Here is a 22,610-nt window from a genome sequence, read left to right on the forward strand (position 1 = left end):
TAGCCTTGGAAGTCAATGCATCGCGTTAATTTCGAAAAATCCAAATATATCCAGCCTAACGCTCTTTACAGGTTTGCTTTTCTCAATTCAGCCTCTGTCCACTCCCATAGTTGTCTTCCCATGTCAATACTAGTTGCGAACTTGTTATCGCGCTTCAGGTTTCCAACAGGAACATAGTAACTACCGTTCACAAGGTCCTCCTTCTTTGCCCCAGCAGCCGCCCACAGTGAATTGTACGCTCCCTGTTGAACCGTCGATCCCACGAGCTGCAGTACCTTGGAGCCCACTGAAAAGAAAGGCGTACGTGAGCCGACCGACTGATACAGGTCGGTGAGAATCACTCCTGGATGCACTGACACCGAGGTGATGGATGGGTATCGTCGGCTGAGTTCAGCAGCAAAAAGGATGTTTGCAGCTTTGGATGCTCCATACCGAGCATTTGTATTGACCTGCTTAAGCTTTTCCTGGTCGATCATTGTACTGAAGTTTGGAGCCATGTTGTGTCCAACCGAAGAAAGGGATACAACGCGGACATCGGAGTGGGGCTCCTCTGCCGTCTTCAGGAGCGTTGGAAGCAGAAGCTTGGTCAGGAGGAAGTGCCCGGTATGGTTTGTTCCGAGCTGGATTTCATGGCCTAGATCTGTTTCGCCTGGGGGAAGAGCCATGACACCCGCATTTAGAATTAGGATATCCAGTCGTTGGGATTGAGTGTTGAAAGACTCGGCGGCCTTGCGGATTGAGTCGGTGGATGCCAAGTCCAAGGGAATCCAAGTAATCTCAGTATCATTTGAGATTGATGATTTTATTTCCTTGATAGCATCTATAGCTTTGGATTCTGTGCGGGCACCGAGAAAGATCTTCGCCGGGTTATGTTTGGCCAGTTGAAGAATTGTCTCCTTTCCCAGCCCGGCATTCCCTATCAGCTGGTTAGCAATCTTTGGGAGCGTTTTTTTTCGCCGAGATGATCGGAGGATATCAATCCAGACATACCACCAGTTACTAGGACAACTTTTCCTGCCAAGTCCATAATATCATTGTCGGGATTGAAGCCAACTCCACCGATATAGTTACAGGGGTTCACGAAGGCGGCAGCAAAAGATAAAGATGCCATGTTGAAAGGAGAGTCGAAGGTTGTTTCACTGTGCCCTCAATGCGAAACCCGGAATACTTATAGGTAAAATCGGTGTAACTAACCCTCCGATGATTGGAGATAACAGGTTGGTGGCGTGAAGAAAAAGCTTTAACCTTAAATATGGAGCATGACTAGAACCTCGGCATTTCCTTGAACACAGACACTTTTGACTCGCAAAGATTCGGACCAAAATGAAGACGTTCTTCAACCACTTCAGCTTTCAATAAAATCAATACAGAGTATCTAATAAAGGTCTCCAGGTATCAACTTCAACTCATGAGTTGCGCAGGATTCTATCATTGAGTGTAGTATTACCAATTATTATATGATGTATTGACATCTTCCGACTCCCTCCCCCACCCTCCTAACTTTGAAATGGATCAAGAATAGCCTTGTGATTCTGTTTCAAGAGATCAATCAAGATGAGAATAAGCAGATTTAGCACTTGAAGGTGTTTGGTTCCTTGCAGTGAATCTGCAGTGAAACCAAAGCCGCTGATACCGGTTATCTCCCCGTGACTCTCTTATCAGCTTTACTCTTTGTGCTCCAACTTAATCATTTTCTTACTGAAGTATAACAAGTTGACAACCTGCAAGGTTTGAAATAAAGCTGAGGCTCCCATCGAGTTTATTCTCAGCCTTTCTCATCTCATCATGAACCTCCACTCTCACTGATCAGCCCAACACCATGAATTCCGTCGATGCGTCCGAGCATTATGATCTAGGAGCTACCGGTTTGTCCCACCTGTTCCCGAGCTTGAAAGACGAAGAAACCCCCGTCAAACAAGGGCAGTTGCACAGACTAACACCTGCTTCCCAAATTCTCAGATATTGCTCCATCTCTCCTCACCATAATCCTCGACACAAATCCACATGCCTGGGCAGCTCTTGAAAGCTCTCTCCCACTCTCTAAAGCCGTCGCAAACATCCTCGTCCTGATAAATGCCCACCTAGCCTGCAACTACGCCAATGAGGTAGCTGTCGTCGCATCCCACAGTCAAAAAGCAGCATGGCTCTACCCAGTCCCCAGCGACACGCCCCACGCAGATCGCGACGGCGATGTCGCGATGAACGTCAACGGCGGAGCCCACACAGCTAAAACGAATAAATACCGGCCATTCCGTTTAGTCGAAGAGCAGGTTAACAGCAACCTGAAAGCTCTGCTAGATTCCACTACCAGCGATGACATTCGCGAGAACTCATCGACCATGATGGCCGGCGCGCTGACCCTAGCGCTCAGCAATATCAATCGGCGAACAATTGCCTGGGCTGAGGAGCACGGCGGTAAAGAGTTAGACGATACAGCAGGCGAAGGAGGTGGAGCAGGAGGAGGCAGTGGGCCAGGGGCGTCATCAAACAAATACTCCGCTGACGACGACGAGCGGTTACAGAGTCGCATCCTGATCGTGTCAGTTAGTGGATCCGGCGACTCAGCTCACCAGTATATCCCCGTGATGAACAGTATCTTCGCATGTCAACGCCTTCATATCCCTATCGACGTATGCAAGCTCAGCGGCGATGCAGTATTCCTGCAGCAGGCCTGCGACGCCACCAAGGGCGTATACATGGCCTTGTCAGAGCCGCGTGGATTGCTACAGTATTTGATGATGGCATTCCTGCCAGACCAGCGTTCTCGTCGGCATCTTGTGCTCCCAACGCGGATCGATGTGGATTTCCGGGCTGCGTGCTTTTGTCATCGCCGGGTTGTGGATATTGGGTTCGTGTGCTCTATTTGTCTGAGCATATTTTGTGAGCCACCACCAGATAACACTTGTTTAACTTGTGGAACACCTTTGGATGCAGGTGATTACGGTATGAAACCAGCGCTTATTCCGAAGAAAAAGAAGAAGAAGAAGCGGGTTAATGGGGCTTCGGCGGCTGGGACGCCCATGTCTACTCCTACGCCTGGTCCTTAGGTCTCTTACAATTATAAAAGGAATAATCAAATGGAAAATTGCATATTCGCTAGTATTGACAATTCTAATCTTGAGGTGCTTTAGTCACAAGGCCAGACAAAACGGGGGAGGGAACAACTCCTTCAAACTCCCAGAGAACCAAGGGAGATGAAAGTGTAGCCTTTCACCGGAGAAAGCCGATACAAAAAGATTGCGCTGCAAAGGAAACAACGAAGATGCAGCTTCCAGATAATGATAACGTAAAATGAGGAGAGAATGAGTGCAAAGGCAAAACAACAATGAGGGAGTCAAAAGACAAGGGTATCAAGTATCAACTGTGGTCATGACGTTTGCGGAGTGAAGCGCGTTCAGGGAAACAATTGTCACGAATCTTGTGCTTCTTCTTATTTTTTGGATTACTGGATGTGTTGGTAAAGCTTAGCCACTGCAAGTCGATGAATCGATAGTGTGGCACTCACTGCTGAGTCTGAGGCCGAGGTGAAGGTGAAGGCCGAATCATTCTTGCTCCCAGAGCAACGGGTGCTTTGTTCGGGTTTCGAGACATCACGCACTGAGCCCGCTCATCTCTATTCGAGAGGGAGCCAATAGCCTATAAGGCCCGATTAGCAGGTTTCTGTTTCCGTGAAAAGTGAAGGACTTACAAAAGACTCGGTATTGTGTGCAAAGAAGAGAGCGATGCCTTCTGTGGTCTTCTTGACAATCATCAGCCCGAGGGAGCTTTCGATCTCACTGTTCACAACCGCAGGGTGACCTGAATACGATCAGCATCTCAATATCACAACCCGGGACGGTTATACAAACCACTGAATTCGTTCTTAATCATGGATTCAATGGCCTCTTCTTCGTTCACGATGTCAAAAAGTCCCCCTTGAGCCTTTTTGTGGCTGTAGTAGACGCGGTTTGCACACGTACTGGCCGCAAATGTCGACGCGATGTGCTCTCCAGTACCAGAGGCTACAACAGCAACTGTGCTTTCACTTGGGTCAGTCGGGTCGATGGGAATGACATGTGTGCCTATGCCGATCAGAGCTGCAGGGCCAATCCGGCCATAGTGCTTCATGCCAATACCTCCAGATGAGGATCCCGCGGCAATGTTACCGAAACTGTCCACTGCAATTGCCCCAACGGTGTCCGTGATGAAGTCCTCGCGATCACGCTGAGACTTAGGAGACTTCTCAGGCTCTGGGATAGGCACCGTGCTGCGAGATCCCGCCGAGCCACTACCTCCATTAGTTGAAGGAGGAGGGGTACCGTCTGATTGGGCTTTGGATTCCTGTTGGACCTTGGGTTCAGATTGATCCACAGTCTCGGCATTGACATGTTGGGAAGATACATTGTACTCTTCACCGATTCGACGGGCAGCCTCCATGTGGCTCTGAACACTTGGGAAGGAACCGATGGTCAGAGGCAGAGGCCGACGAAGGCAAGTCGATATCACTTCACTCTCGGGTCTCGGGTTCTCGATCTCCCATAGGGCAATATCAGCGGTCCAGTTTCTAAAGCGCTGGGCTGCCAGGGGTGACACCAACATGTCATTGGGAACCACCATGATATTGTTATCCCATGCGAAGTCTGCAGCACCCTGGCCGCAGAGAAGGTTTGGAGGGACGCGCTGCATGCCGGGTGATACGCATGCTTTTTCATAGATCCGGCGAGCAAGTGCAATAGGATTCTTGACACCTATCGAGGTAATTAGCTTCAACAGGCCAGACACTGAAAAATGCAAGAAATCTTACTGGGCACAGCGCCAGCGGCTCCGCTGCGACCAAAATGATCGACGATCGAGGCATCGCATTCAACTACGCCTTGTTCATTCAAATTGCTGCCGCGTCCCGCATTGGTGATTGGGGCATCCTCAAGCACCATCAGTGCCGTCTCCACGGCGTCGATTGCGGTTCCTCCATGGCGAAGAAAGGACATCCCTGCTTCAACGGCGCTATGATAATACTGTTAAACTTATATCTCCGTAGCAGAAGAGAATCAGGTAGAACATACAGCTCACACACTTTCAGATGCTTCAACTCATTATCACGACTGTGATAACCTGCTCCGGCGTGGACGAAAATCGCGCACAGATCCTGCATAGGCTTGACTTCTCCCATGGTGGATTTGAACCAGAAGACTCGGTGCACGGTTTCTATGACCAAGATGAGTCGAAAGACACGTAAAACAGTTGACAAAGGGTGGTATGCAGCAATTGAGAAGACTGCAAGGTGTTGGGTGGAATGGTAACGCGTTGCTAAATGTAAACCGATATGAAGCTGGTACACAACCCTCCTTCGATTTTCAAGGTCAAGCGGGTCTCAAAGTTTCTGCACTGCACTAGTCAAGGCTGTCAATCCACTTCAATGGTGTGAGTGCGTTAACAAAATGAGTGAAGTGATCCCGGAAGTCAAGAATCAATGAGAGTAGACTGGAGATGTAAGGATAACGACAGGACTCTCTTAGGAAAAGAGTGATGGCATAAAACAATAGCAAACGATAGGTAGTCTCCGTGGCGATAGGAATTGAGAGAGCGAAGGTTTCAACTACGTTCTTATGTTGACTTTGTAGGCTCTGCTCTGCACTTTCCTCCTTTGATATCCCGTTGCCATTGCGTCTTTCTTCTTATTCCATATTCATAAGGAATCCTGAAAGAGCTATGATAGTTCCTGCCGTCAATTGCCTTCTGACCATCTGTTTAAGCCCGTTTATTGACAATTTGGTAATTATCATGTTCAAATGCTGGATAAAATTGGATTTTATGGAATCCAAATTAGCCAGCACATGATGTCGACGTGGACCCCAATTATGTCAGCATGCCTCCCCGCCTTGTCTGCCTGAGCTCCGCCACGGTTGACTTCATCCTCCCCCCCATTCAACTCGGTGGTCTTAATTGTGGGCCTTGATATTTTCTATTCGTCATGGCGTCTCAAACACCTGCCGTTGTCATGGACAAGTAAGTTCTTTTACTCTACACGAATTGATCCAACAATGCTGACCCAGCCTCCTTTCCCCCCAGCGGTACCGGTTACTCCAAACTTGGTAAGTGCTAGACTCTAGGCGGCCAGATATGAAGTTTGGAAATTAGGAGTCCCGGGTCTGACATTGCTATATTTTCGTTGCAGGATTTGCCGGTAACGATGCGCCTTCTTTCGTCTTCCCTACAGCAATCGCAACCAAGGCCGGTGCCGGGAGCGCTGGGAGCTCGGGTGCGCGGCCTCCCGTTGGGAGCAAGCCATCTTTTCTAAGCAGTGGAGGTGGAGGTAGCTCTAATCTTTCCGCAAAGCGTGGAACTGAGGACCTGGATTTCTTCATTGGTGATGAGGCTCTGGCTGCTGGCAATGGTCCCGGGTACGGAGTGCATTACCCCATTCGACATGGACAAATCGAGAACTGGGATCACATGGAGCGCTTCTGGTCGAACTCGATCTTCAAGTACCTCCGCGTCGAGCCCGAAGACCACCACTTCCTTCTCACTGAGCCTGTAAGATCATTCTTCACGTGATGCTTCCCCCACGGGTCTATGTCAATGCGGAGTACGGAGACTAAACAACGAACCCTGAATTATAGCCTCTGAACCCTCCTGAGAACCGTGAAAACACCGCCGAGATCATGTTCGAGTCCTTTAACTGCGCCGGTCTCTACATCGCCGTCCAGGCCGTGCTCGCTCTCGCCGCCTCATGGACCTCCTCCAAGGTGACCGATCGATCTCTAACCGGAACTGTTATCGACTCTGGTGATGGTGTCACCCATGTTATTCCCGTGGCCGAGGGCTACGTCATTGGTTCCTCGATCAAGAGCATTCCCATCGCTGGTCGAGACATTACATACTTCGTCCAGAGCTTGCTGCGTGACCGCGGCGAGCCTGACAGCAGCTTGAAGACCGCCGAGAAGGTGAAGGAGGAGTACTGCTATGTGAGCCCGGATATTGTTAAGGAGTTTGCGCGCTACGACCGCGAGCCCGATCGCTTCCTCAAGCACACCGTCACCGCGCCTAACGGTCGCAGCGTTTCCATTGACGTTGGCTACGAGCGCTTCCTCGCCCCGGAGATCTTCTTCAACCCCGAAATCTACTCGTCCGACTTCCTGACCCCGCTCCCCACCGTCGTTGACGGTGTCATCCAGTCCTCCCCCATTGACGTTCGAAGGGGTCTTTATAAGAATATTGTCCTGTCCGGTGGTTCCACCTTGTACAAGGATTTCGGCCGGCGTCTACAGCGTGATATCCGCCACCTGGTCGATGCCCGTATTCGCGCATCAGAGGCCCGCAGTGGTGGTGCCCGCTCTGGTGGTCTGGATGTTGCGGTCGTCACACACAAGCGCCAGCGGCACGGTCCCTGGTTCGGAGGTAGTTTGCTGGGTCAGACGCCTGAGTTCCGGAGCTACTGCCACACCAAGGCTGAGTACGATGAGATTGGTCCCAGTATCGTGCGGAGATTCGCACTGCTCGGTGGGCCTGGAAGCTCCTAGACTTTTCAAGCTCTGTCTTTTTATCATGTCCCCCGCCGACCGGTGTAGCTGGACGCACTTTGTTCATAGTCCTTAGTTCTCTCTCATGCCTGTGCTCTTCTTGACGTTTTCCTCTTTCTTCCTCCACTTTTCCTATTTTATCCAAAGCGGGCATGGCACTGGGTCTTCAGCATCCTACAAATGGTTGCCGAGTATTTAAGATAGAGGAGGATTTGGTTGTGGTTTTTATTTTATTTTGATAGCTATTCAGAAGCGTATGAAAAAAAATGCAAAATTTACCAATTGTCTGTTGCTCTTTCATTTCAACTGCATATGTTTAAAGAGCATTGCCTCCAGTCAACGCATTTTTGGTAATCCCATATTTCCACCTCAACGCCGGCAACAGTATGCGAGTATCTCAAAAAAATCAACATATATCCAGCCAATTCGATATCCTGACGAGACTAATGAAGTCCAACATATTATATAAAGATTCCATCTCAACTGCCAATGCGTGTCGACTATTCCTTCAGAGGGAATTCAGCTCTGTTTAGAATAGCAACACCCTCGACATGGCCCGTTTGAGGGAAGAAATCGAAACCACGGATGCTCTCAATCTCGTATCGAACATTCTGCTTCTCGTCTCCCTGCACCATGACGGCAACATCGCGAGCCTGGGTGTGGACGTTGCAGCTCACGTAGACAACACGGCGAGGCTTGTAAGCGAGGAGCTGCTGCAAGAAATCATCTGAGCAGCCCTTGCGAGGGGGGTCAATGACCAGAAGAGTTTGGTCGGCGGGGTATGGAACATCCTTGAACAACACGGCTGCATCTGCTGCGGCGAAGCCGGTGCTGGGCAGGTTGTTGGCGCGTGCGTTGTCACGAGCACAGATGATGGAGTCACCGGCGACATCGACACCGAGACTGGACTTGAAAAGCGGAGACAGGGTGATGGTGAACAAACCCGAGCCGGAGTAGGCGTCGAGAAGGTATTTGATAGGACGGGGATCTTCTTCGTTTCCGGCGGGAAGAGCCTGGGAGCGAATGAACTCGGTAAAGCCAGACAGGATAGAGTTGTTGTTCTGGAAGAAACCTCCGGCCTTGTTGCTGAAGGCATAGTCATCAACATACTCAACGGATGTGGCATTGTTATCGTTGATGCATCGCTTCTCCTCGAAGTAGTTTTCGCGCTCGACGCGGATCACATCGCCGGTGTCTGCGCCTGGGGTTGGTACTAGCCACGAGGTTGTTTCTTTGGTCTCGGAATCAGCTGCCGGGGCTTCCTTGGGGATTCGGTAGGTCGACTCGCGCATGAGTAGTGTTGCGCCCTTCTTGTACGAACGGATGTTTTCGGCCACTCGCTTTCTTTCGCTCTTGAGGCCACGGCGCACAATGTCTGTTCCCAAGGGGCAGTCCTCAATATCCATATCCGCCCTGCGGTTCTTGTATGTGAAGCCAATGGGTGGCACCTTGACCTCCTGCTCCGAACCGTCTGCATTCTTGCCTTTACCAGCACCGCCTTGCGCGAAATGCGGGGTAAGCTTTGTTCTATATCCGTATTTTAAAGGAGATGGGAACGTATCTCCAATGGTAGGAATGAGTTCCGGTATCAAGCCAGAGAAGTTGGCGTAGGCCTTCTCCACGATGCGACGCTTGTGAACCAACTGGTCCTCATAAGACATCATCTGCAGTTGGCAACCAGAGCACTTGGAAAAGTACTTGCAGCCAATAAGCTCGTCATTGCGCTTCGGTCCCGCTTCGATGACACTGAGGAAATCGGTCATACTATAGGACAAGGCTGGAAAGTGCCGAATCACCTTGACTCGGACTTTGTCTCCCGGTACAGTGAATGGTACCAAGTATACATGATCCTTGTTTTCAGAGAGCGCCAAACCATCACCAGTTGAGGAAATTTCGGACACTGTCACATCAATCTCGGTAAATGTCTCTGGGAGGGAAGGTGGAGGCGCCGGGGCGCTGTTGTCGTCGGATTGGTCTTGTTCAGGGCGGTTCTTCTTGATCAGTTGCTCAATGTCGGCTTGCAACACTTCGTCAAAGCCATTGGCTTTCGTACGGTCATTTTTGACCTTCCTCTGCTTCTTGCCACTGAACTGTTTCTTGGGAATGTTCGACATTATTGTTGCGGGGTCTGTCGCATAGGCTGAATGACGATACACGGAGAGGTTGGACACGGGGGGCGTTCCAATAATTGGACGAGGCGATACTAGGCAACGATTGGTCTGGCGCCAGAAATAAGGCCGCCAAAGAAACATGTACAAAAGACAAAGTAATTCTTGGGATCCAAAAAGAAGAGAAACTGACGGGGAGATTTGGAGGCTCGAAATTCTGGAAATTTATTAGAAAACGCTGATTGGCTGTTTTACACCCTTACACGTGATATGTCGTCGTTGATTGGTTAATGACTGACTGACCGCCAAGCAAGAAATTCCATCCCGAAACACTCCAAACTGCCCGTCAGTTGTGTTCAACCCATTGTCGTCGTTGGGCGTTTTTCCTTTCTGTTTCTGTACTTGTAGCTAGCGTACAGCTGGCCAACGAGTATTAAAATCTCCCCACAATGAGTCTTTCACGGCCGGCAAAATGTCTGTTTTGCAGCTTCTCCCGTGTAGCCACCCCAAGCACGCGAGTGCCTCGTCGCCAATTCCACCCATCCCCTGCAATTCTGTCGAACCGGAAACCCAAATTCCCCAACATTAAGGCTCCCGAGGAGCAAACCGCATCTCGTTCTGGCCCGCAACCTACAGACTATGCGCCCTACTCACCCGAAGCCAAGGCCCAGTTGGCGCAGGAATACTCGGAGGCCCAGCTGAAGGCCATCGAGGCCGGTGAAGCCGCCATTGACCCCAAGGATATGGCCGAACAGTTCCGCCCACGCACCGACCCTCTGAGATTTAACTACCTGGACGACTTCTCCGTGATCGAGCCCGGTGTTGACCGTAACGTGCGGGCACCCCAGTCGAACTCGGACTACAACTTCAAGCTGAAGACCGAGGATGATTTCGTGGAGGACTTTGGCCGCTTCTTTGCAGAGCTTCCCAAGGACGCTACTGGTGCTGACTTTGTGCGGTTCGGTGAATCGCTGCGATTGACTCATGGAAAGGAGGAGAACGAGCTGAACCCACACAGCGCGCTTGTGCCGGACCTTTTCGGCCCTGGGGAAACCATTGACGATCCCCGGGTGGAAGAGAAGAAGAGTGCCGCGGAGAGGGGCGAGAAGGAGCGCTCCCTTGTGGCCGAGGAGCTGACTGATGCCTTGAAGAGCCTTCTCCTGGCTACCGGATACACCAACCGTCAGGTCGCTGACCTGCGGACCAAGACCCTTGTTTCACACAGTGTCGTGAACCAGACCCGTCTCGGTAAGGTGCGCCGTGCTTACCGTCTGTCCATTGCTGGTAATGGCAACGGTCTTTTGGGAATCGGAGAGGCCAAGTCTGATGAGGCTGCCGATGCGAAGATCCAGTCGCAGTACCGTGCCATTCGCAACATGCAACCGATCCCTCGGTACGAGAACCGCACCATCTATGGCGATGTGAAGGGCAAGGTCGGCGCCGTGGAGCTGCAATTGATGCACCGTCCCCCAGGTATGTTTTACAACACGCAACCCGCAGCTCGATATTCAGCTCAACTAACAATCTTATCAGGCTTCGGTCTCCGTGTGCAATATCTGATTTACGAAATGTGCCGCGCCGCGGGTCTCCATGATCTGGCCGCCCGGGTCTCCGGCTCTAGGAACAAGATGAACACCGTTAAGGCCGCATATGAGGCGATCATGAGCCAACGCAACCCGGAGGAGGTTGCTCGGGCCCGTGGCCGCAAGATGGTCGATGTGCGCAAGGTGTACTACGCCGGCAAGGTCTAGGGAAAATTCCCTCTTGTATATAATGTGTTCTCTTCTCTCGCGTGTTTCCAATCGCATGTACTTGTACCTGTACTCGTTTGTTTTTAAAAGGATATATTCAACCACTTATATTTCTACAGCCCAGATTCAATAGATCAAAGCAGATTCCAGGTTACATATGCAAACCTGGGCAAGTTGCGCCATCAAGGCCCGTGGTCACTTTACTCTATTCCCTAAACATTCTGCATCAAATGTACCGATGTAATGTACATGGAAAGAAAAGTACGAGTCACCATTCCCATTTCCCCCAATCCCTGGTGAATTTCCCAGTCTCAGTAGACGCCAGTAAACAAAAAAGCACCGGGTATATATTCGCAGAAACAAAACCAGATAGCACCAATCCCAATTGCCTGAACGAGACCGTAATCACTGGTACGTCACGTCTCCTTCCTCATATCCACCATGGTATGTCTGATCACCATATTGACCCTCCCCGCTTTGCTGTTGCTGCTGTTGCTGCTCCTGATCCTCGTTCCAGATCTGCTGCTGCAAAACGATGCTGTACACACTAGCCTTGAGTAATGTGCACACAGTCGCGGTTTTGCGCTCTAGCAGACGTAGGCCATCGAGTGTCATTGAGGCGGGGGAGCCTGCCAAATCGGAGATCTTGTCGGAGAGCTAGGTATCAGGCAATGATTGTTAGTTACGGCTCTGATGAAATGGTACCAGGAGAAGTAGGCCATTTGGGTAGCGCATTTGCAGGATAGATATGATGTTGATCGGGGCGAAACAAACGATCTGATCCGGTGCGGGGTCGGTGTTTTTTTTTCTCTGCGACTCCAATCCGCTCAACTCACCTGGTTCACATTCCGGAGAAGACGGGAGTACTCGTCCAATACCTCCTGCTCCAGCTCGGAAACGAGTGGATTGTCGTTTCCTAGGAGCGGGTTGGCGGATCGGCTGCGGCCATGCGAAGTTTCTTGTTGGGTCATCTCTTGGGGCTTGGGGGGAGTGTCGGTAGTGGCTTCTGGGGAGACATAGGAGTAGTCTTGGTCATCTGATTCATCGTGGGATGTGAATGCCGACATTGTAAACGTGTATTTGCTGGGAAGCTGGGAAGCGGGGACAAAAAAATAGGAACTGAGGATGTCGAAGTGGAGTTTGTTATGATGCAGATGTCCCGTGGGTCCACTTCTACAACTAGTTTATCATCTATGTGCTATTCCCAAGGTTTGGAGAAACTCGATTCCCTTTTGCAGAGACATATGTAATTAATTGACTATGTTCTACTATTCTAGCACCCTAATCCTTACACTTGAAATGTTATTAATATTGCATATGCTGAAGAAGACGGACTCTGGGTATTCGGAGCTGCAATTCCACAGGTGCCAGCTATCTAAATAACAGTAATCCCAGAGTTAGGCCTCAAACATCGATGCGACATTGTTGCATAGTCGACACTAGCACTGAATTTCGAACTGATGTTTCGAGGTCTTGGAAGACAGCCATCGAAGTCGGCTTTCCCATCTTCATTTGCTGCGGTTGATGAATGTACGAAACTAGTCGCTTGCGGATGGAAGCTCAAGATCCACTTGCCATGGTGGCTGTATCGGAAGGTCGCCTGCACCCTCGATCGAAGCATTGACAAAAAGTGTCTGAGAACCATATTTTAACTGGTTTAGGTTCCCCAGAGCAATGACTTGTAGCAGCCAAGCCCCTGGATTTCATAGTAGAGAGTTTATCGATGAGCACAGAACTTCCGTTGTCAATATTGGTCAAATAAGAAGGTTTCGCACTAGTCTTTTGGCGCCAAGTGACGAGTTTTGCGCCCCATCCTTCATGAATGTGACCAAAGCAATGCATCCGAGGTCGTGCCCGGCTTATTGCCTCAAGAAGATACGGGCAGCCTGCTCGCTCACCAGAGTAGGTATAATCCATAAGACCCTTTGGCGGACCATAGATTATGGCGATATCGACATTATGAATAGAAAAGTTATGGCCATGATTTAGATGATATTGGAAACCCCATTCACCGAGCGTTGGTGTATATGGACTGGTGTAAACCTTTAAAGATGCACCATTTTGTAGACGAAAAGTGTGTTTACCTTCGTCTAGAAAGGTGATGCCCGTGGCGTCGTCAAGTATTCGCCTCGAGTCCCCAGAGCAGCTGTATACTTACTCAACCAACTTGGGGTCCAGCGGTGGTTGTGTTTCTGCCACCTTTTTCTGAAATGCCGGGATATCCATTGTGAAGTCGTGATTACCGGCTATCACGAGTTTGAGAGGAGCATTCACGGCCTGGAGCAATCGGATAGACGCTAGATACTCGTCAATTTTGGACTCCGTAGTGAGATCGCCGCAGTGAATCGCTACATCTGCATATTGACTCAACGAAAAGGGTAAACTATCAAGTCCGTGTGTGTCTGAAAATACTAGAAATCGGGTCTTGATGGCTGAAGTATTCGCTGCCATCCTCGAGTTCGGCTGGTCTGAAGTCTTCAATGTTTGTAACGAAAGTGATGGATCCTGTTTGTATGCTGCTATTCGTATGCTGCTAGGTTGCGGATAGAGAAGAACAGAAATAGAGAGAGATAGAGAGCCGTAGAGAGCCGTAGAGAGCCATAGTTACTTAGATATAGTCAGGGCTGGCCTAGTCCTAATTCGGATTTCCACTGAGCCCGATCCGCCGCAAAGGAACTGCAGAATAAGATCAAAAGCAGTTCACAAGAAAATCATGGATGAATCCAGATGTCGTTGAACAATTAACCCAAAGGTATGTCTCTACCTACATATTTACTCAAATGGAGTGAGAATTTCGCGCAGATCACGTAAATTCAAGATTTTTGTATCTCTGCAAAGGCACTAAACTTGAGATATAGTGACTTCCCTAGATAAAACAGATGTTAAGGCCAAGAAAAAGCTGAGCTGTCGCTAATGGCCAAAACCGCACCATGGTAGGAATCAGAAGAGAAAAAACAAGAAAAAGCGAATAATATGACGTCGGATCGAAACAAATGTTACGAGTATCGAAGATAAGACCCATAACGCCGTCCGCTGCATCGAAGAGAAAGTAGAGTGATATATGCCGCAGCTTCTAGCAAATAGGCAGCAAGGGTTCGTAGCACAAGGAGTGGAAAGTCAGGTGCAAGCTTAGCGACGAAGTAATCGAGAGTGGTTCAAAGCCTTCGACGATCATGGAAAATGCAAATATGGGGATTGTAAGACGGCCAAAAAGGGAGAATAGGGAGGAAACAAAAAAAAGGCAGGCAGTAACAAGTTGACAAAAGGCCCCGAAACACTCCGTACACCCGAAGTTTTGCGAAGGAGAAAAAAAAACAATTTGAATGCGGTCGTGAATGCATCATGGTCGTCAGCAAGCCGATGCCCAAGCGGCTGCTCCCGCCTTTGCCAGGAGAAAACGGATAAGGAAAAAAGCGAGACAAGATACAATGTGGGCTTGGCTCCAATGAAACACAATCAGTGGTCCCCCTCATGATGAAGAGTGACGCTGTTGAACTCTTCGAAGGGATCATTCAGCTCTCCATTCGGAGTCGCGAGGCCAGAGTCCATCGGCACACCCTTCATTTTCGAGGTGTCCGTACCGCCAATGTCCACGCTAGCACTATCCTTGACATTCCGGAAGTTGATGGTATCTGTACCAGCACGTCCCTGATGCGGGATCATGGGCGGCTTCATGTGACGAATAAGCGCCCACTGAGTCGAGCGGAAGAAGGGGTGGGTCTTGACATCAGAGGCACCAGCACGAGCGCCAAGACGCTTGGTTTCGTCCTTGATAAGTAGCTTGCGTATCAAAGACTTGCACAGATTAGAGGTTTGCTGAGCACCCGAGTGCTCAGGGAATGGTACATCATCCCGCAAGATGCTGGCAAATGTTGCGTTTCGGTTCTTGCCCTTGAATGGGGTGGTTCCATACAACATCTCATAAATCAAGATACCTAATGTCCACCAATCAACAGCACTGGTGTGACCGCATCCCTTGATTACCTCTGGCGCAATGTACTCCTCCGTGCCGACGAAGGAATTTGTGCGGAAGTCGGCAATGCACGACTTTGTGTCAATAGTGGGCAATGAAGCCGAGGATGTACCTCCACTGCGACCAGGGATCATAGTAGGAGCACCACCGGGCCCTGATTGCTTGGACAGGTCGAAGTCCGAAAGCATGATATGGCCAGACTGATGTAGGAGAATATTCTCTGGCTTAAGATCCCGGTAGATAAAGCCCATCAAATGAAGATACTCAAGAGCAGCAGTGACCTCCGCAGCATAGAATCGGGCTGCATCCTCCGAGATGCACTTGCCAGGCCGGGTTTGTAGGGTCCGGAAGAACTCCCCACCGCTGCAGTACTCCATGCAGAGATACAAATAATCTTCAGACTGGAAGGAGTGGAACAGCGTAACAATGAAGGGGTGGTTGCTGGTAGCCAGAATCTCCTGCTCAGCCAAGGCCCGCTTGATCTTGTTGCGTTTAATCATTTCCTTCTTACTCAAGACTAAATCAACTGTCAGTATGGACTAATCGTAAAAGGTGCCGCAATTCCACTTACCCTTCATCGCATAGAGTCGGCTTGACTTTTTCTCACGGACCAAGTAAACTTTCCCCACGTCACCCTTGCCAATCAATTTGATCTTATCAAAACTGGCGGGACCCACCTCCACGTTGCGGACCTTGATCGAATTCGAGCTATACGTTCGGCGGAAACCTTCACTGATGGTAGGCACCGCAAGGGCCATAGGGGCATCAATGTCGGCAACATTTGACTCAACGAGGGGCTCTTTACCCAGCTCGGCGGTTTGGGGTCGGTCGCCCTGACCACTGTTGAACAAACCCTGCGCATTGGGAGCGGACGCCACACGACGCAACTTGCGCGCAAGTTCCTCTTTATTCGCAGTAGTCGCTTGCTCCACGGCTGATACCCCGGTGACCTGCAACTCGGGAGTGTCGGGTGGGGAAGAGGGCACAGACCCATCGTTCCGATGCCTCAATGCTGGTTGACCCTGGTGGGCGAAATACGGATTCGCAGTGGCAGTGGGCGACACGCCATCATCCAGAGCGTTTCCTTCACTGGCGCATGTTGTTGAACGATTGCGACCGATGGTTGGCAGGAAGCGAGATTGTCGGAAAGCGCTGGACTTTTCGTTCTTGGCGGTAGCCCCTTGGGTCTCCTTCTCACGCTCGCGATCATTGCCAGACTGGCTGCTGCCGTGGGATGAAGTCTGGCTGCTTGAGCTATTGATCCGGAAAAAGTTCTTGATTCTGGATTGGAAGTGGCTCGACTCGTTGGAGTGTTTACGGGTAGGAAGGGAGAGACCTGGGAAATTCCCACGCTTTTCGTTCATTGCCGAGGGACTAGACGCAAAGAGCTGCGTCATGGCGGAGGGGCGGAAAGGTGGAAAAACACAGCCCCACAGAATGAAGAGATTGGAATCTCAGCGGAAGGGTTGCACGGGAGGGAAGGGTGAACAATGAAGTGGTGGCGGGGCGTTCAGAGATGGGAATGACAGGTTTGGAGATACAACAGGTGAGGCGTTGGTTAGCACACCAGGTTGAAACGAGGGTGATCCACCCAAAAGAATGGTAAGAAAAGCAGCACAGAAGTAGGATTCATTAATGAGACTGCATCTTATACCGAAAATGGAAAAGAGAGAACTGTCGTAGAAGAAGATCGGAGAGAAGGGGAGTTCGAGGAGTGGAGAAGGACGCGGAGGCCGATTAGTCAGGCATTCTTGGAGAGACTGGCGATAACAAGTTACAAAGGAGGGAGAGTGAACTTCAACCATTGAAAGATTTGTATATTCTACTACTTGTATTTGAATTCCCTCTTGAATTTACCTACTGTCAGGATTTCATACATTTATTTTGCTACAGTTTACTACAGTTTAATTCCTGCCAGGAAAAATTGATAAATCCCCCCACGGGTGGCAACACGGATATATCGCCATCCGGGTTCAAACTTGGTTAACCTAATAATGGTTCAGACGGGTTTACAAGGAACAAGGGGTATTGTCCACGTGATTTGCTATCAATAAATATGCAGGTTATCACGATCAAACCTAGCTCATCTCGAGACACTCAAACGCAGGACACATGAACCGTAGTGTCTCGAGATGTCCTTAAAGTTGAAATGCAAACGCAAAAGAAGGTAAAGGCAAAGAAAGGAGAAAGGCATCAAAAAGTCAAAAATCACTCATAAACAAAAGTTCACTTAAATCCCTTCTGCTGCAAAAGGAGCTACGTGTGCTCCTTCTTCATTCCTCTTCATTGTACTGTGAAGGACCGGCCTGAACAATCTCACCATGGGCATTAGTGGTACTCAGCTCTACCGTGACTTGTTTGTTGGGGATCCATTGACGCTTGTAAGCACTCATCCGGTGACCTGGTTTGCTGCGTTCGCTCTGGCGATAAGCTGAGGTGGCCTCATTCCAACCGACAACGGAAACTTCGAGGTGGCGTTCAGTTTGATCTTTAGTCGACCCCTCCGACAAAAGCTTCTTCTCACCAGCACGGTCATCCGCACCATCACATTGGCTCAATCTGGGTTCATCACGATCTTGCTGAACACCAGAAGGAACATCTCCGGATTCACTACTTTGACCATTCTCGAGGGAGTTGGAGTTGCGTTGCTGCTGCTGGTCAGATGCTCTCTTCTCGAAGAAGCTAGGCTCCATCTCCACCGACCAATCACTCTCGGAAGATTTGACAGACGGTGCCGCACAGGGAATAGGATGGATGACAGCTGCGTCGGTTTGTTCTTCATTCAAAGTTTCTGTATCTTGGGGGCCCTGTTGATTAGGATACCAGGTGCCATTGACCCAGGTGCCACTCATAACCCCAGCGTTGTATTCCACGACAGGCAAATCCCCGTGTGCCAGTGGATACCACGTACCATTCGCGACCACACCTTCAGTTTGTTCACCAGTGGAGACTCCGGGGACGTGTACACGCTGCGGGAACAGCATCGCCGCCTCCCATTGCCTTACCTGGTCTAGCCGAAACCGAGCATATCCAGCCCAAAGAATTGCGCATTGCTCTTCGACATGCTCCTTCATCTTGATGTACATCATTCGGAATTCTCCATGGTACGGAGAGGTCCTTTCTGTAAGGGCAATGACCCTACTCACTTCAGTGATAAGTTGCTTGATGGCCATAAGGTGTCTTTTCAGCAGATCCCACGCGAGGTACCATCGGTGCGGAATTCCCATGCATTTCCTTACTAAGCGCGAAATGATTTCCGTCCAACCCAGCATTATGTGCCGATTCCCACGACTGATGATGTTCATATTCGGGCTCTCCAACATGGACCAGTGATTCACGCGTAGCCTCGTGATTGGCAAAAGGTCATAGGCCAATTGAATCTCAGGTACATACCAGGAAGCACCGGGTGCAAAATGGGGACAGAAAAGGCATATATGATGGCCATTTCGAAGGACTGGACAGTCTGCAGGTGCCCTACCATTATGTGTTGCGGGAAGTATGACATGGCTATGCCGCCGGGGAAGCGTTGTTCATACAAAATCACGTTGGACAAACTGCGACGATGTTGAACTTGGTTGGGGTTCTGCATCAAGTATGAATGTAACACCGGCTGTCGCACTCGCACTTCCAAAGGCTCCCCTTGAAGAGGAACTTCGGACGACGCCGAAGACCCCGCATCGTCCGCCGAGCTTTCATCTTCATCACTCCCATTTTCGACTGGCTGAGGTACCTGGGGACCGGGGAGATCCAAGTGAGGCATATTCAGCTGGACATCATTGGGTTCATCTGCCAGGAGCTGCTCTGCAATATCAACAGAAATATGATTCATCGAGACAATTCTGCCACCAGCAGTGACTCTTTTATGTTGTGACGTTGAATGTGTTTGAAGAAAGTGGATGAAGCCTGCGTCTTCTGCGGAAATCAGAGGGAAAGATGATTCCTTTCTACTCGGCTGCAGTTGGGATTTAGACCTGGCTTGTGTAGTCAAAGACTTGATAGGTCGGGATGACGGCGATCTAGGCGTCTCTCCAACTAGCCTGTTAGGCTGATATTCGGAGAGAACGACTCTCTTTTGCTGTTTGGGACGCGACAGTCTGCCTGGATTCATTATCAGCAAGGATTCATGTATATTATTCACATATACATGTTGTTGCAGTGCTTGCTGAACATGCTTGAACTTTGCCATGTGAGCCAAACCGTGAGAGGATACCCGCATGTCAAAGTCCTACTCGGCTTCCTCCACACCGACACATTCACTGTTTTGTATTCTTCAATCCCAAAACAAGTGAATATGGACTGGAGATATGCAGACGCGAGAAAGGCGCGCGAACGACACGTTTTAAACCAAGAAGAGTCACTTACAATGCTGTGAATCGGGTGTCCAGTTACAGGGAACGTCTTTCTGGCTGGAAAACGCCATCAGCATTAGAATGCTGTACTTCATGATGTTCAAAGTCGAGTTAGTGGCTTACCTGTCGAGAAAGAAAGAAGCTTTGAATAGATTCGAAAAATTGATTCTTTTGCTGATGGGGGTTGTTTCGGCAGGGACGATGGGGGAAGTAGTTGAGAAGGATGAAACTGGGAACCAGATGCGAAGTGACGGAACGATAGTCACCTAGAATATCTCCGAACCATGGAGCAACATCCTTTTTCAGCGATTAAAAAGACAAGAATGATATTATCTACTAGGTCAACTTGGTCATCTAGTCGATATTGATATCAGACACTCTCGCGGACCATGACAGGCTGCATACGACTATGAAGCCGCCATTCATCAGGATCCTCATCTACCGACGACCCTCGCTGAGTCGTCGACTGGACGTTCTCCATCTCCGGCTTTTGCTGGCCCATTTCCCAGCTTCCCAAGCGCTCCTGCCCACGCATGACCACACCGGCAGCAAACCCATTATCCTCCTCCATGCTGGCAGCCTTGTCGGTTCCCCAGATGGGATTGTGAAAAGAAACATCCACATCGCTAGCAAGCTTGCTAGTTCCTTTAAATCCTCCAATGCTCGGTTTGTGACCTCCCTTTTTTCTCTCTGCGCGCTTACGGAAACCACAGATGAAGAACCCAATCACAGCTATCAACCCCACCACGACAAGCGTGACGACTGCTCCAATGACGCCGGCTACTGCAGGCGCCATACCTTTCTTCTTGGGGGTAGGATCTCCGCGGTCCAGTGCTCCTGCACAGAATACGGAGCTCGCATTGCAACGCAGACACCACTCGTCAATTGACTGTAACGAAATGGTTTCCATTTCATCCTGGAAATCATCCCAGGGGAGATAGGTTTGACTGGGCCCGTATCCAAAAAGCGAGAATGAAACGAATTCCGTGGAAGAGTCTGTGCCGTTGTGCAAGAAGAACCGCACGTACATATCGCTACTGTCCGGGAAGCTATCATCATCCCCGTCGGTCTCGAGGCTATACAGTTCAAAAACCAACGACGCGCCTCGGACGGGACGGGAGTAGAAGTTTGGCTGCTGGTCACTGGCTAAGCCCACAAGGGAAGCCAAAGCCACAGCAGGCTCATCGCCACCAAAGAGCAGCGTCATTTTGTGGCCGTTTCCTTCCTCTTCCATGTGCATATTGAATGCCTCCAGGATGCTGGTCGCAAGTGTTTGACCAGCAATGGGGCCGACTGCACCAATAGTGGATCCATTCAGGGCTGAATCGTCCTGTCCATTGGTAGCATAGCTGAACTGATCCGCCAAGGACCGCGCTCGGATAAGATCATCACCAAATAGATGGTCCGATGTAGAGCTGTTATGCAAGACCTCATATTCTAGATAGTCTGCAATACTAACAGCATTCGCATATATTGCCGTTGATTCATTGTAAGCCCCAGCTAATACGTCATGCAGAAGCTCTTGGTAGAATACTTCGGAGTTCTGGGTAATTTCTGCGGCCACCCCGCTGTCCCGATATTCAGACACCGCAGCTTGGTACATGGTGCATTCTGACTGGCCTGCTACAAACAAGGACCCGGGGTCAGAGCTTCCAAGCGTAACAATCTTAGGGAATTGATATCCGTCCAAAGGTGCGGTATAAGTAGTTCCGTTGACGATTGCATCCGTAGCGTTCATGTTCTCCTCCCCCAGAGGCGGATAAAGGCCAATCATAAATGCTTGCGCTGATGCAATGACATTCTCATCGGTCGTCGAAAGCACCTCCAAGTTCTTTGACATCAGAACAGATGCAGAGATAGACTGAATTGCAAACTCGGTTGCATTGGTACTCCCGGCCGACGACACATAGCGGTCCCGAAACGCCGTTCCTACAGCGGCAAGTTGACTGGCTCCATAAGCCGACAAGCCTGCCGGCTGTTGTTCAAGCAGTGCGTCAGGGGTACTATCTCCATAGAGAGTGTAGGCGAAAACACTCCAGACCTTCTCGGTATATTCGGCACTGGCGAGGGCAGGGACCTGGAGAACCAAAGCCCCAAGTATAAGGAATTGGCGGATTTTGAGCATAATGACGTCCAGGCCGCTCAATCTTATAGTATGTTCCAATTGGTGGTGGATTAAGTGATGTCTGCCAATGGAGCAACAGGCACTTTGTCAAAATCGAGTCCAAAATTCCAAAGTATAAAGTTTTCGGGGGAGCCACTCGAATAAATGCAAGACATTTCCGAAGCTTCCCTACCTACATAGATACTAGGGTAGGATGGATGGGCTAGACCCCTGGCCCAAGTTTCATGGCTTTCAGGATATCAGGGAAATCGGTCCCAAAAAGAGCACTTGAGGCCGCTTTCGGAAACCGGTCTCTTGGGGCGCAAACCCTTTTGGGGAGAATAACAGCAGGAGATCAATCAAACATTAAGATGGAATTAAGTTTCGGCAGCTTCGGTAGACCCGGATGGACATTTTCTCCCTTAATTCATCAACCTGCGTTCTACATGTGGGCTCCATTTGCTATCTACTTACTTTAGACGGCCAATGTGCAGGGATATATCATTCTCAACGTTTGCTATTGATAATTTTCTTCAAATCCCTCAATGGTTTTGATTTCTGTCAAATTGGAACCTCCAGGAATCCGATGTTTGGTTGAGGTGTGGCTCGAAGGTTACACGCAGATCATTCTGATGTCGATGACGCTCACAAGTTGTTTTGGTACATGGCCGCTAGGGCCGGACTGGAACCCACCCTGCCATTTAAATTTTGCCAAGAAAATGTCATATCATATCAAGATCTTCAGGTAAGCATATTGAGGCGGAAGCATTTGTGTTCCTGTAAAGATTGGATGTAGAGAAAATGGTTGGCCTGAAGTGTCAGGCGA

The 22,610-nt window shown here is 49.8% G+C and overlaps 11 protein-coding genes across 11 annotated transcripts; 3 read left to right on the top strand and 8 right to left on the bottom strand.

The window, feature by feature from the left end:
- Positions 1 to 65: 65 nt before the first annotated feature.
- N7520_011307 (putative short-chain dehydrogenase/reductase family protein) lies at positions 66 to 1,111 on the bottom strand (the record flags this gene model as incomplete). The annotated part of the gene is made up of 2 exons (XM_057145240.1): positions 66 to 916; positions 991 to 1,111. The coding sequence occupies 2 exons, from the start codon at positions 1,109 to 1,111 to the stop codon at positions 66 to 68; spliced, it is 972 nt and encodes a 323-aa protein (XP_056990994.1).
- Positions 1,112 to 1,819: 708 nt separating this feature from the next.
- Positions 1,820 to 3,047, top strand: N7520_011308 (TFIIH/NER complex subunit TFB4; the record flags this gene model as incomplete). Its single annotated transcript, XM_057145241.1, has 2 exons — positions 1,820 to 1,865; positions 1,960 to 3,047. 2 exons carry the CDS (start codon positions 1,820 to 1,822, stop codon positions 3,045 to 3,047), a joined length of 1,134 nt encoding a protein of 377 aa, XP_056990995.1.
- Positions 3,048 to 3,357: 310 nt separating this feature from the next.
- N7520_011309 (threonine aspartase 1) lies at positions 3,358 to 5,149 on the bottom strand (the record flags this gene model as incomplete). Its single annotated transcript, XM_057145242.1, has 6 exons — positions 3,358 to 3,445; positions 3,506 to 3,636; positions 3,689 to 3,798; positions 3,849 to 4,727; positions 4,784 to 4,983; positions 5,043 to 5,149. 6 exons carry the CDS (start codon positions 5,147 to 5,149, stop codon positions 3,358 to 3,360), a joined length of 1,515 nt encoding a protein of 504 aa, XP_056990996.1.
- An 801-nt stretch (positions 5,150 to 5,950) lies between these two features.
- On the top strand, positions 5,951 to 7,499 carry N7520_011310 (actin-related protein 3; the record flags this gene model as incomplete). The annotated part of the gene is made up of 4 exons (XM_057145243.1): positions 5,951 to 5,985; positions 6,049 to 6,071; positions 6,155 to 6,513; positions 6,600 to 7,499. The coding sequence occupies 4 exons, from the start codon at positions 5,951 to 5,953 to the stop codon at positions 7,497 to 7,499; spliced, it is 1,317 nt and encodes a 438-aa protein (XP_056990997.1).
- Positions 7,500 to 7,999: 500 nt separating this feature from the next.
- N7520_011311 (tRNA (uracil(54)-C(5))-methyltransferase) lies at positions 8,000 to 9,613 on the bottom strand (the record flags this gene model as incomplete). Its single annotated transcript, XM_057145244.1, has 1 exon — positions 8,000 to 9,613. The coding sequence occupies one exon, from the start codon at positions 9,611 to 9,613 to the stop codon at positions 8,000 to 8,002; it is 1,614 nt and encodes a 537-aa protein (XP_056990998.1).
- Positions 9,614 to 10,056: 443 nt separating this feature from the next.
- Positions 10,057 to 11,358, top strand: N7520_011312 (mitochondrial 37S ribosomal protein uS5m; the record flags this gene model as incomplete). Its single annotated transcript, XM_057145245.1, has 2 exons — positions 10,057 to 11,080; positions 11,141 to 11,358. The coding sequence occupies 2 exons, from the start codon at positions 10,057 to 10,059 to the stop codon at positions 11,356 to 11,358; spliced, it is 1,242 nt and encodes a 413-aa protein (XP_056990999.1).
- Positions 11,359 to 11,763: 405 nt separating this feature from the next.
- On the bottom strand, positions 11,764 to 12,425 carry N7520_011313 (DASH complex subunit DAD3 family protein; the record flags this gene model as incomplete). Its single annotated transcript, XM_057145246.1, has 2 exons — positions 11,764 to 12,015; positions 12,195 to 12,425. 2 exons carry the CDS (start codon positions 12,423 to 12,425, stop codon positions 11,764 to 11,766), a joined length of 483 nt encoding a protein of 160 aa, XP_056991000.1.
- Positions 12,426 to 13,512: 1,087 nt separating this feature from the next.
- On the bottom strand, positions 13,513 to 13,809 carry N7520_011314 (uncharacterized protein; the record flags this gene model as incomplete). The annotated part of the gene is made up of 1 exon (XM_057145247.1): positions 13,513 to 13,809. One exon carries the CDS (start codon positions 13,807 to 13,809, stop codon positions 13,513 to 13,515), a length of 297 nt encoding a protein of 98 aa, XP_056991001.1.
- Positions 13,810 to 14,814: 1,005 nt separating this feature from the next.
- Positions 14,815 to 16,728, bottom strand: N7520_011315 (putative serine/threonine protein kinase (Nrc-2); the record flags this gene model as incomplete). Its single annotated transcript, XM_057145248.1, has 2 exons — positions 14,815 to 15,848; positions 15,903 to 16,728. The coding sequence occupies 2 exons, from the start codon at positions 16,726 to 16,728 to the stop codon at positions 14,815 to 14,817; spliced, it is 1,860 nt and encodes a 619-aa protein (XP_056991002.1).
- An 876-nt stretch (positions 16,729 to 17,604) lies between these two features.
- N7520_011316 (uncharacterized protein) lies at positions 17,605 to 19,160 on the bottom strand (the record flags this gene model as incomplete). The annotated part of the gene is made up of 2 exons (XM_057145249.1): positions 17,605 to 18,569; positions 18,725 to 19,160. 2 exons carry the CDS (start codon positions 19,158 to 19,160, stop codon positions 17,605 to 17,607), a joined length of 1,401 nt encoding a protein of 466 aa, XP_056991003.1.
- An 890-nt stretch (positions 19,161 to 20,050) lies between these two features.
- N7520_011317 (uncharacterized protein) lies at positions 20,051 to 21,805 on the bottom strand (the record flags this gene model as incomplete). The annotated part of the gene is made up of 1 exon (XM_057145250.1): positions 20,051 to 21,805. The coding sequence occupies one exon, from the start codon at positions 21,803 to 21,805 to the stop codon at positions 20,051 to 20,053; it is 1,755 nt and encodes a 584-aa protein (XP_056991004.1).
- Between the last annotated feature and the right edge of the window lie 805 nt (positions 21,806 to 22,610).

This window comes from Penicillium odoratum (genome assembly GCF_028828045.1).
Source record: "Penicillium odoratum strain IBT 22623 chromosome Unknown utg000008l_segment0_segment0, whole genome shotgun sequence".
Classification (NCBI taxonomy): Eukaryota; Fungi; Ascomycota; class Eurotiomycetes; order Eurotiales; family Aspergillaceae; genus Penicillium; species Penicillium odoratum.